Below are 13,342 nucleotides of genomic sequence, written 5' to 3'. Positions count from 1 at the left end.
AAGATGCCAAGCTATGACGTGCTGAAGTCAATTATTTAAAAATTTCTATCAAGAATATCGAGGCAGGGCTTCCCTGGTGGCGCAGTGGTTGAGAGTCCGCCTGCTGATGCAGGGGACGCGGGTTCGTGCCCCGGTCCGGGAAGATCCCACACGCCGCGGAGCGGCTGCGCCCGTGAGCCATGGCCGCTGAGCCTGTGCGTCCGGAGCCTGTGCTCCGCAAGGGGAGAGGCCACAGCAGTGAGAGGCCCGCGTACCGCAAAAAAAAAAAAATATCGAGGCAAATTTATGCCTAGATGGATATGGATATTTCTAGGCTTCTAATCTACAATCAAAAAGAAGTCATCGAAGAATGAAGGAATCCTCAACATAAACATAAAAGTTTCTTACGTGGCATATCCAAACACAATATTGGCAGTGACTTTTAGTGCGTCCAAGATTGGGATGGTATCATCGTAGTCATTTCTATTTAAAAGGTAGGAGAGGAGAAGGACAGATATAAATATGAAAAGTTAAAACAGCATTCTTAAAAGAACATCAATAACAAACATGATACTATCCTATTACACATAACTTAAAATTATAGGTTCAAATTCCTTTATCTTATTAGCTACATATTTACCAAAAGTAATCCAGGGCTCCTAAACTATTGAGACAGCAGAGACTCACACCTTTTTTCTTGTTAGCTTTAAAACTGGAGTTACGTTTGAATTCGGCCATTGGATTCTGATTGGTAAAAGCTGAGCAAGCAAAACACTAACTCTGAGTAGAATCATCATTGGCTCCACTCCTTAGTATCACAATGGCAGACAAATGGGATCCAAATCTTCAAACGTCTGCTTCAGCTAAACTTTCTCTGTCTGCAATACCATGACTAACTAGAGGCCCTCACTCCGTGCATGGTGTCTCTGCTAATTCCTGGAGGAACAGCTGCAGGGATTGTTAGAAACGTTCTAAAGGCAGGCTGAAGAGCTGTATGTTTTCTTTCTTTTTTTTTTAATTTTAATTATTTATTTTTGGCTGCGTTGGGTCTTCGTTGCTGCACTCAGGCTTTCTCTAGTTGGTGGCGAGCGGGAGCGACTCTTTGTTGTGGTGTGCGGGCTTCTCATTTCGGTGGCTTCTCTTGTTGCGGAGCACGGGCTCTAGGCACGCGAGCTTCAGTAGTTACGGCACACAGGCTCAGCAGTTGTGGCTCGCGGGCTCTAGAGCACAGGCTCAGTAGTTGGGGCGCACAGGCTTAGGTGCTCCGTGGCATGTGGGATCTTCCCGGACCAGGGCTGGAGACCGTATCCCCTGCACTGGCAGGTGGATTCTTAACCACTGCGCCACCAGGGAAGCCCCTGTATCTTTTCTATTATGAGAAAATACCCATGCCCTTTTGTTCTTCACTTTTGTCCTAGAGCAGACAGGAAAAAGTAAAACACACACAGAAAATATATTTTCCTCTAGTTTTCTTCTTCATCACTTTCAGTCTATAAGCTAAAATTCACAAACTTAAGTGATTCCTACCATGCAGAGGTTTGCCTTTAGATTTAACTTCTCAAGGTTGATATTTAACTGACCAACAAGTTTCAGTATATAAAGAATGGACAGTTTACCTTTTCCTGCACATGTCCAACAGGAACACATTGAGTCCGGTTTCTTTCTCTTGCATCAATTTCAGTATATTTTGTACACACAGGCAATTTTCAGACCTATATGGATTTGGAGCATCGACAGGGACCATAAAGCTGTTCCCGAAGTTTTCATAACCATGTCCTGCATAATATAATAGTCCTGAAAAGCAGGAAAAAAGAGAAATCGCACTCTGAACATGTAGCACTCTTTAAGAAAAAAAGACGTTAATGCATGCTTATTTAAGAGATGTGCAACTATAAACACAACTCAGTGTTAACTGAATTTGTATTACATTATTTTGACAACCATCTTCATTTAAGTACTGAATTTTCAACCAACATCAAGATGCTATCCAGAAGTGTATTTTAATTCATAAAGGTAATACATTTGTAACCAATGGTATCATATGGAATGCAGTTTTATCTCATGATGTTAAAATACAAAAAAAGGCTAAGGACTTCTTTGCTGACTCATCTGTCTCCTCTGTGAAACCAGAAACTTCTTCAGGGCAGGGTAGTCTTACATTTATCTGCGCATTCCTGGCACACAGCAGGAGTATAGTATTTAATGGATGAAGGAATAAACACAACTCAGACGAATAGCCACTGCAGTGTCAAGTATTCGAACCCATGTCCCCTGCATTGGCAGGTGGATTCTCAACCACTGCACCACCAGGGAGTCCCCTCTAACTCTTTGTAGTTACAGCCCTAACCCCTAGCAAGAATGTGGCTTTAAACGGCCAAGAAAACTTGCTTCCTTTGGCCCTAGAGGGCAGGATCCAGGTTGCCTACTTTTCTTGAACTCCTATTTAAATGAGAAAAATGGGTATTTCGTATGTATCGCTTTGGGTAAAAAATGACAGAAGGGGCACACCCATATATTCAGCGTGGGTTTATTCTACCTCAAGTGAGCCCTGAATATTATCACGTAGGCAGTGAGGACAATGAAACAGAAACGAAGACAGAGTTCCTGGCCCTGAGGGTCTTGCAATTCATTCAGGCTCGCTCACGTTATTACTTAAAGAAGAGTCGGCATCTAATTAAATACCATACATCATGTGACGAGGGCAACCCTGTATGAAATGAATAAAGTGCAGAGAGGAATATCAGTGTAAGGTGAAGCAATAACGGACGGTCTTGAGAGAAAGGGTACGATCTGGAAAGGCAGCGAGAAAGCAAGGTGCGCTACAGGCAGGATGCACAGAAACAAAGCTTGGGCCTGGAATGACAGCTAATGGAAAGGAGACTAGCCTGGCAAGGAATTAAATGATCACTGGAAATGAAAGTAAGAGTGCACAGATAGCATTTTGAAAATCACGACAAAGGGAGTGGGTTTAATTCGCTAAGCCATGAAGATCAAGTGAAAAGACGACCCACAGAACGGGAGAAAATACTTATCTGTCTATAAGGACATATATATTTGTAAGGATGAATCCTGTATCTGTAAGGACACTTTGTATGCAGAATATATAAAGAACTCTTCAATTCAACAATAAAAAGACAATCCAATTTTAAAACGGGCAAAGGATTTGAATAAACATTTCTCCAAAGACAATATACAAATGGCAAATAAGCACATGAAAAGATGCCCAACATCATTAACCATGCAAAACAAAACAATGAGATACCATTTCACACTTACTAGCATGGCTATAATCAAAAAGGCAGTAACAAATGCTGACAAGGATGTAGAGAATTGGAAAGCTCGTTTATTTCCGGCAGAAAGATACGATAGCACAGGCACTTTGGAGTTAAGCAGTTCGTCAAAAAACAAAACTCAGAATTATATGACCCGGCAATGCCACTCCAAGGGAAGTATCCAAGAGAACTGAAAACAAGTGTCCACAGAAGAATATGCACACGAATGTTCATAGCAGTGCTATTCGTAATATCCAAAAACTGCCTAAATGCCAATCTGCTGATGAATGGATAAATAAAATGTTCTATATGCACACAGTGGATGACTCATTAGCCATAAAAGTAACGCTACCACAGATGAACCTTAACTACACTGTGCTAAGTGAAAGAAGCCAGACACAAAAGGACGCACATGGAGTGATTCCATTTATATGAAATGTCCTCAATAGACAAATCCAGAGACAGAAAGTGATTTGTTGTTGCCAGGAGTTTGGGGTATGGAGGACTGAGGTGTGACCGCGAATGGATGTGGGTTTTTTTGGGGGCGTGATGAGAATGTTCTGGAATTAGGTGACTGCACAACTTTGTGCATACACTAAAAACCACTTGTATACTTTAAAAGAATTGTATACTTTATTTATTTATTTATTTTTTGGTACGCGGGCCTCTCACTGTTGTGGCCTCTCCTCTTGCGGAGCACAGGCTCCGGACGCGCAGGCTCAGCAGCCATGGCTCACGGGCCCAGCCGCTCCGCAACATGTGGTATCTTCCCGGACCGGGGCACGAACCCGTGTCCCCTGCATCGGCAGGTGGACTCTCAACCACAGCGCCACCAAGGAAGCCCAAGAATTGTATACTTTAAAAGAGTAAAATTTATACTCTGTCAAGTATTCAAAATCTGACTCTGCTCTCTTTCCTGCTTCCAGAGCAAGACATGCTTATCTGTAACCTCCATGACCCTGCTCAGGTCACGATCTCCTTTCCATCTACCCAAGTCTTCACCAAGGCTCCAGGCTCATCTCAGGTTCAGAACCCTTGGCAACTTATCACCTGGTCTCTAGTTTTCTAACACACTTCAGCCTCACCCTGCTGGGGAATCCTACAGCAGCACCCTCGACACTTAAAGTCATATACAGTATTTGCTTTATTGACATTTTACGATTCTACGTAGATACAGTTTCTCTGATAAAAGTGATCGTAATAAAAACAGGAATTTTATATTTGCGTAGCATTTTCATGGTTTTCAAAGCACCCTCATATACATGATCTGATTTTAACCCATATAACAATCTTTAAATGACCTATTTAGTAAGTGAGGAAATCAAATTTTAAAAGATTAAACAATTTGTTTAAAATCATGTAGCTGATAGGTGTTTGGATTCCATTTACAGTCTTCTCCCCTTCCCGTTATATTAAGGGACTTATAATTTTCTTTCCTTTTTTTGGTCGGGCCACGCGGCATGTGGGATCTCAGTTCTCCCACCAGGGATCAAACACACGCTCCCCCAGTGGAAGCTTGGAGTCTTAACCACTGGACCACCAGGGAAGTCCTGTAATTTTCTTGGAGTATAGATCATGTTCTTTATTTTCTGTATCTCCCTCAACACCTAGAATACTCCTTTTCTGGGCTAGGGACATAACAGGAACTCAGTAATTACTTCTTTTTTTTTTTTTTTTGCGGTACGTGGGCCTCTCACTGTTGTGGGCTCTCCCGTTGCGGAGCACAGGCTCCGGACGCGCAGGCTCAGCGGCCATGGCTCACGGGCCCAGCCTCTTCGCGGCATGTGGGATCTTCCCGGACCGGGGCACGAACCCGTGTCCCCTGCATCAGCAGGCGGACTCTCAACCACTGCGCCACCAGGGAAGCCCCAGTAATTACTTCTTGACTGTATTAAATTAACAATGCAAACTGGTCAGGGCAGAGGTAGATCTGGAGACCTTTCTAGAAAGAGTCTGACTTTCAGTAGAAATGGTACCATTTCTACAACTGATATCATTAAGAGACAGCCAACCAGAAAGCATGCTCCCATTGTATCACTTAACACATTCTGGCTCAAGCAAGACTTGGCTTGGGAGAAGCAGCAACTTCAAGGGAAGGTTCAGCCTCCATCATCCAGGAAAAGCTAAGTGTGTGGTCCAGTGTTTCAGTGCTGAATGCTCAGCTCTGCAATCACGGATATTAAGGCACTGACAACAAAATACCTTTTCTCCACTGCAGAATAACTCATGAAAAGTGTAACAAGAATTTTGTATCAAAGTCTACATACAAATTATACTGCAGGAGATTAAGCATTTTTATGTTAAATAACTAGACCAAATGACTGTATTTTAAAAATTCCATCTCTAGTACTACTTGTACGTTTAATTAACTACCCTCATTACTCAAGGATAGAAGGACAAAACAGATCTCTTTTAAAATGTCAAAGAATTCAATGTGGTTAAAAAGACAATCTTATAAATTAGATCTTTGGGGAATTTTATTTCTTGGGAATATGATTTCTAAGAATATAGTCTGTCACAGATACTTATTTTTGCCTACAGAGAAAATAATTGTTTAAATGGAAGATTTTCCCACTTGAGTTGAGCTGCAGTGCACCTGGCACAGGGCTCTGATTAGAAGAACATGCGCCACCATGACCACCACCGCTGCCGCCACCGACCTACATAGCTCTTACTACACGCCAGGCACTGTTGGAGGAAAGCCCTTTAGTTTTATTATCTCATAATGCTCACAACACATATCTCACAATAAGGTAGGCAATGTTACCATCCCCCTCTTACAGATGTACAAGCTGAGACACCGGGAGGTTTAATAGCTTACCCACATTCACATGACTAACAAGTGATAGACTCGGAAGTGGGATGCCAGCCAGAGTAACTGCTGCGCTGTGTTATACTGTCTCTTTATAATCTACTGCTGGCTTTCTAGTTAACTTTACTCTCAGAAAATATAAAATGTTGGTGTGCTGGTTTTCATCACTTCACCACACTATCACTTAAAAAACCCCTTCTTGGTTTTCAAATGAAATCTTAGACTGAACCGTAACACATAATACCAGATGAAAGCTGGGTTTCTCTGTTGAGGCCTGAAGTGGAATGTTGTCCAAATCCCCCATCTATCGGTGAAGGAAAATCTGAATTCAGAAAATCATGACAACAATAGCTACAGTATTTTGAGCGCTTTTAGTGTGCCAGACACAGGGATGATTATTTTATCTTACTTATTCTGGAACAACTTCATTAATTTAGTCTATCCATTTTATAAGTCCTTTTTGGCTTAGAAAAGTGAAATAACTTGGTCATAGTCACACAGCTAGGAAGGAGAAAAGCCAGAGCGCTGAGCCTGGGGTTGGTTACTCTCAGGTTCGTTGCTTAACCACTGAGCTACACTGACGCGAATGATTCCTCTAGAGTGAATGAGGCTTTGGCCTTATTCTGACCAGACTCCTTTAATCTTTTTTTCTTTTTCTTTTCAGGTTTGACATTAGCGTTGTATTTTATTTATTTTTTAAAACATCTTTATTGGAGTGTAATTGCTTTACAATGGTGTGTTAGTTTCTGCTGTATAACAAAGTGGATCAGCTATACATATACATATATCCCCATATCTCTTCCTTCTTGCGTCTCCCTCCCTCCCACCTTCCCTATCCCGCCCCTCTAGGTGGTCACAAAGCACCGAGCTGATCTCTCTGTGCTATGCGGCTGCTTCCCACTAGCTATCTATTTTACATTTGGTAGTGTATATATGTCCATGCCACTGTCTCACTTCGTCCCAGCTTACCCTTCCCCCTCCCCGTATCCTCAAGTCCATTCTCTAGTAGGTCTGTGTCTTTATTCCCATCCTGCCCCTAGGTTCTTCATGACCCTTTTTTTTTTTAGATTCCCTACATATGTGTTAGCATACGGTATTTGTTTTTCTCTCTCTGACTTACTTCACTCTGTATGACAGACTCTAGGGGACTCCTTTAGTCTTGTTTTCTATCAAAGCATATCTAAGCTGCAGCAAGTGACGAATGTAAAAAGGTGTTAGGTAGGGTGGATATCAAGCCAAATATGTAGTTATTCTCCATCCTAGTTTATGTATACAACTGAAATCTTTATCCTTATTTATCTTCAAGGACATGTAGTATTTAAGTCAGTTATTCCTGTTCTTAGATTGTGTTTTTACTGTTTATATATGTTTAAAAATTGAGTTACTTATTTTCTGTTAATTTTTATCTCTCTCACAAACCCAAGGGCACTATAGTACAAAAGGGCATAAACTTGAATGCCTGTGTTTCCCACATCTAATGGGAAATTCCTATGACTCTGCCTTGGCCTCCCCTACCTGCGAAGTGCTCCTGGCCCCCCGGGGCTGTCAGCTGGACACAGGGCACAGTCCAGGGGAAACGCCTATGCCCTCAGGCCTCTACCACACTTACATTGAAAGTAGATGTGTCTGATGTTTGGGATATTCACAATACTTCAAAATATAATGCAGCCACCCTGTTAAGACATGAATCAGTAGTATTTAAACATCTTTTCCAGCTTTCTTAAGCTGCCATTTCGCTTTAATATACCTATTTATTCCATATTCCAAGTTGAGGTTTTCATACTGGGGCAAAGCTTCAGCATAAGCTGAACTCTTCTTGCCAGAACTTTAAATATTTCTGGTTCTCAAGCTTGCAGGGGCAATTAAAAGTTTTGATTTAAAAAGCCAAACCAAGGACTTAAAGCCAAGGTGATAATGTTAATAAGAAATGAGAACAAATAATCAAGTACATAATTCTTCATAAAATTCCCTCACTCTTAAAATACTTCACCAATCCCAAAACCTAAGTCGGTAAATATTTTTTCCTTCTACCTCCTTACTTTTGGGGAAGTTTTAGAAGCCTTTTCCTGTTTAAGCCATCTATGCACTTAAAAATGGAGATAAATTATGTAATATAAAAATAATCAACCAACCACCTTATTAGAGACTAAAAATATAAACCAACTACCACAAAGGCACATCAGTATCGTATATTCTACCATATTTTCATAAGACAAATGAACGGATTCACCCAGATTCATCACTTTATATACTCATAAACAAGATTATGTTATTAAAACGTCAGCATAATAGTTGAAATCCCAAATCTGAGAGATTTAATTTGTTGATTCACTTGCCTAACAACTGTAATCCTTATTACTTAAGAAGAAACTCATTTAAAACTTATTTAGTACGATTTTAAGACTTTCCCTCATCCCACATACAGTAATGTGTTAAATCTTGGAAACAATCTTTTCTTCCATTAAAAATTCTACTCTGAGAACCTTTAGCAATTGTACCAAGCTTGCCTCATCATACGACTCTAATTAGAAGTAAAAAGGCTAAATTTAGAAATTATTGAAGTAAAATAATTGGAAAGGTATAGAAGCCAGATCAACGCTTTATCGGTGGCATCCTGACAACAGGCCTGGAGATGTCACCTTCCCAGCAGTTGAATGTTATTACACAACATCGTGGTGAGCACAACTGTGAGAAACATGGCTCACAGCACAACATTTGGCCGTTCCATGCTTGTGGTTATGCCCACTAAAAGAAAGAAATTACCAAAGAAACTGCTTACTACTGACAGCATATTCTCTCTTTAAAGAATCACTGACATATAGGTAGTGTTCTTAACATATTTAAAAGAATGAGAAAAACCATTACAAATTTACTGTTAGAATTTTTGTGGAGGTCCATCTTTAACTGCATCTGCATAAAACTTTAGTTTACTGATTGTTTTCATATGTCTCACTCACCAACATTTTCTTGTTAAATTCTATTGTAGTTCCCACTAAAAGACCTGAAAATACTATGCAATAGTTAGAAAAAGGAAACAAACGTGAAAGGTTCATTCGGTTACAGCATTTTGTACGCTAAACACACACACACACACACAGTGACATTTAACATATATTTAACATATATGAATATACAATTTGCTATTCGGTCATTGAACTTTACTGTAGCTCTCGCAGTCAATAAAACAAAATCACGTAAGGTAGGTAAGAATTCTAATAAGAATAACATTGTTTTGACACATGAAAGTAAAGACATCAAGCTAATTAGTCATATGGAACTATGGAATGAAGATCAAAATCCATCTTTTATTACAAGAATAAAACTTTTCAACAATCCGTTTACCATGCCTTTCTGTTTTTTAACTCTTAACCTAACTTATACAAGAAAAATAGTGGATAATTATAAAAGCAAAGATGATAAACATCTTACCATAGACTCCTTTGTCTAAAAGCAGTAAAAATTCGTCCACGGCATTACGCATCTCATATTCAGTAAGATCCAGCAGTGAAACGACTTTGAAATCTAGCTGTCTTAACAAGTTGGTCAATTCATACACATCCACCAAAGGAGCTTTAAGCTTGGGGTGCTCCCAGTAATTCATATTTCCTATCAAAAGAGCAACCTTGTCCTTTGCTATTTAAAAAAAAAGGGGGGGGGAGGGGGAGAAATTTAAAGGAGGATATAAAAATTAAACCTAATAAAATGCTTTACACATAAGATTTCATTATTTAATTTCATTTTAGAGTGATCACCTTACATAGCAGACCAATAAACTCTATTGAGGAATACAGAGGCTGATGAATCAAACAACTGAAATTAATTGATGCTTTTGAGAACCAGGCAAAGGATATTAGCTGTATATGAAGCATAATAGTAACTAATATTAAAGTAATACTTTTACTGATTTACAACAGAAGGAAAGAATATTCAATATAGACTTTTAGAGCAAATTTAAACAAAGAATGTTTGGAATTGGGTTCCCATCAAATTAGGTTCTGTTTTGCTGACAATGGAACAGGCTAGAAACGAAAGAAATACCAAAAAGAGAGAAAGGAAGAATTCCCATCAGAGCAGATAAGGGGAAATACCAAAGAGGAGGGAAAAGCAGGAGTTTAACAAATACTGTATTTTTAAATTTTCAGTTGATGTACTGTCTCCCGTTAGCTTCTTTAAAAAAAATTTCGTGTTTGGGTGAGATGCGGTTACCTCAGGGCTGCATGAAGACTTTTTGTATGAATACCTTAGCAGTTCAATCTGTGACCTTAGTGAACTGAGGCTTTGCTCAAGGACGTGGTCTCATACAAAAAGTGGTTCTGTTTGTAAGAGGCCAAAAGATCCACACCTGTGCCTTTAAAAGTACCAGCTGGCTTTATCTGGTGTATAGCTTGTCCAAAAGAGTTGTGGAAGGCTGAGCATAGCTTAGTGCCTAAGAGGTCTTCAGAATTGTACTTTTGCTAGTCGCGGGTGGGGTTAAAGGTTAAAGACTTGAGACTGTGCCACGACAACAGGAACCTGTCATGATGTTTTTCTCAAGGGCTGGCAGTGGGGTGTGTGCAGCACGTTACGGTCTAAATCCATGATGGAGACACCAGAGAGCAGCAGAGAAGGTGAAACAGGAGCACGTGGCAGTCCCAGACTGACGCTGGCCAGGACTTGGTGACCAGCCTTTGTCACAAAGTGCTGTTAAGTAGCTTATTTATAAATTAACATGGATACTACTCCTGTGCAATTGAAACAGGCACAAATAATCACATTGCTGACTTGATGGCTACAATATGTCATCTAATTTCAGATGCTTCAGATTGTTAAGATGATTAAATGTCACCAAAAATCTCTGGTGGAATTTCTTCTCTTTCCACAGAGCATTTAAGTCTACAGTTAAACAAGGTCTGCAGAAAAACTAGCACCAACTAAAAGAATGTGACCCTCTCAAAGTGGCAGAATACCCCACTTTGTGAAAATCCTCAATACTTCTGTCATGGTATCTTTTTTTTTGTTTCTTTGGCCTCGCCGCGCGGCTTGTGCAACCAGGGATTGAACCCGGGCCCTCGGCAGTGAAAGCGCCGAGTCCTAACTGCTGGATGGCCAGGGAATTCCCCTTGTCATGGTATGTTTATTCTACACTGACATTTTCGGAGATTTCTTGCTCATTGCCTATTCTTATGAGTATACACATTTTTGAAAAACATGAAATGATACTTAAGCCACATTTCTAACTCAATAAAAGTCACTTCAAGTCCTGTACAAATGATAATCTCTTCTTCTATTCCAAAGAAAAGGCCAATTTTCAAGACTGTTTAATAAATAAGTAAATTGAGACATAAAGCCTCTACTAAACTGCCTTTCGTTTTAAAACAATAAAAAAAGTTGAGAATACTCAGGATGGATTTCAACTAGGAGGCAGTATAAAACATGATCACTTGTATTTCCTTTTTTTTTTTTAAAGTTTCTTCTTAAATAAACTAGAAATGTACTCTTACCCCAATTTACGCACTATATAGGAACACTTCAGCTGGCTAACCCACAGAAAAATTTCAGAGCATGTTTTTCTGAGCCCATCAACCCTATCAGAGTTCAGAGCCAATGTCAATACACTGATGGACTCAGTTCAATTTGCTCCTAAGTGAGAGGAGGTGGAGGATGTGTGGTCACTGGCTGACATCATTACAGTCCAAATCATGGGGTTCCCAATGCGATTCAAGTAGTAAAGTGTCTGCAAAGCATCGTGGGTTTCGTGGTGGGATATTATGATAGTTTAGGATATATATTAGATTAAAATTTTCTGTTGGCAGAAGACAATTATAAAGGTATGTAATAGAAAAAAATCACTGGGGTTTTTGGTTGGGGGAACAGTTGTCAAACTAACCATACAGGCTGTTTCTGCTAAGATCGATTATTTATTCACTAGTTTTCTTATCTGTTTGGAAGGAACACTTGGCATTATTTATAGAATGCAAGGGTTCAGGGCTTCCCTGGTGGCGCAGTGGTTAAGAATCCGCCTGCCAATACAAGGGGCATGGGTTCGAGCCCTGGTCCGGGAAGATCCCACATGCCGCGGAGCAACTACGCCTGTGCGCCACAACTACTGAGCCTGAGCTCAAGAGCCCCCAAGCCACAGCTGCTGAGCCCACGTGCCACAACTACTGAAGCCTGTGTGCCTAGAGCCTGTGCTCCGCAACAAGAGAAGCCATGACAATGAGAAGCCCACGCACCGCAACGAAGAGTAGCCCCTGCTCGCCGCAACTGGAGAAAAGCCCGCGTACGGCAACGAAGACCCAACACAGCCAAAAATAAATAAATAAATAAATAAATTAAAAAGAAAAAAAAAGAATGCAAGGGTTCAGCAATTTGAGAACTACGGGCTTAAAATGTGTGTATCAATAATTGACCATAACTCTTCAAAAACTTTTCCCCAAGGATAATTTTTAACAGCTAGTTCCTAAACCGTCTTGGAGCATTTTCAGTTTGATGGTAATAAAGATGATGGGTAGGGAACTTACCTTGCCCACTCTACTGGTAAACCAGTTCCTGAACGATAGGTGAACTGGGGTGGATTTAGAATAGAGAAGCAGACTGCAGTGGTCGAAATGAGAGGTGACAAAGTCTTATTCCAGGAATTGGTTGTAGAAAGGGAAAGGAAAAGTCAGACTTTAGAGCTATGACAGAGAAAGAAACAGTAAAATTTGAAGTTGAGGAGGCAAGAGTGAGGAATCAAAGAAAACTTCAAAATAGCAACTATATAAGCGACTTATGATGGTTTTCAAGTGATAAAATAAATGGAAGAAATTTTCTGTAGAAAAACATTTACTGTAAGAGCCACCCACAACTTCTTGAACACAAACCATTCACTGGAAAAAGGAAACACAAACACCAGTTGATTAAGCAACAGGATAAAACAACTTCAGAAAGAGATTTTAACTACATGATCCTAGACATCTTCCAAAGTTTAATGAAATGTATTCTTTAAAAACTGGTACAAGTTACATCAATAATTTTATGTCTGATTATTCTAATAGTGTATTACTCATCTCATCCAAAAAGAGTTAATATTCATAAGCAACTGGAAAAGGACCTGGTACATATTAAGTGCTATATAAGTGTTTAAATAAAAAACCCTTTGCGGCTTCCCTGGTGGCGCAGTGGTTGAGAGTCCGCCTGCCGAGGCAGAGGACACGGGTTCGTGCCCCGGTCCGGGAAGATCCCACACGCCGCGGAGAGGCTGGGCCCATGAGCCATGGCCGCTGAGCCTGCGCGTCCGGAGCCTGTGCTCCGCAACGGG

The 13,342-nt window shown here is 40.3% G+C and overlaps 1 protein-coding gene across 5 annotated transcripts in view; it reads right to left on the bottom strand.

Annotated features, from left to right (window-relative positions):
* MALT1 (MALT1 paracaspase) overlaps positions 1–13,342 on the bottom strand; it is a 59,191-nt gene that overhangs the window by 13,325 nt on the left and 32,524 nt on the right. For 3 of the 5 annotated variants that reach the window (XM_027118624.1, XM_027118625.1, XM_027118629.1), the window contains 3 exons: positions 9,493–9,696; positions 1,596–1,773; positions 388–462 (listed from right to left, as the gene is read on the bottom strand). In XM_027118624.1, the coding sequence (XP_026974425.1) occupies positions 388–462; positions 1,596–1,773; positions 9,493–9,696 (457 nt within the window). The remainder of the gene's footprint in view (positions 1–387; positions 463–1,595; positions 1,774–9,492; positions 9,697–13,342) is intronic. The other 2 variants (XM_027118626.1, XM_027118628.1) reach the window with 1 other exon arrangement.

Source organism: Aethalodelphis obliquidens, unplaced genomic scaffold (assembly GCF_003676395.1).
Source record: "Aethalodelphis obliquidens isolate GAN/ISIS:26980383/991018 unplaced genomic scaffold, ASM367639v1 scaffold19, whole genome shotgun sequence".
Taxonomy (NCBI): domain Eukaryota; kingdom Metazoa; phylum Chordata; class Mammalia; order Artiodactyla; family Delphinidae; genus Aethalodelphis; species Aethalodelphis obliquidens.
The sequence above is the reverse complement of the archived record's forward strand: the minus strand, read 5'-3'. Positions and strand labels throughout refer to the sequence as shown.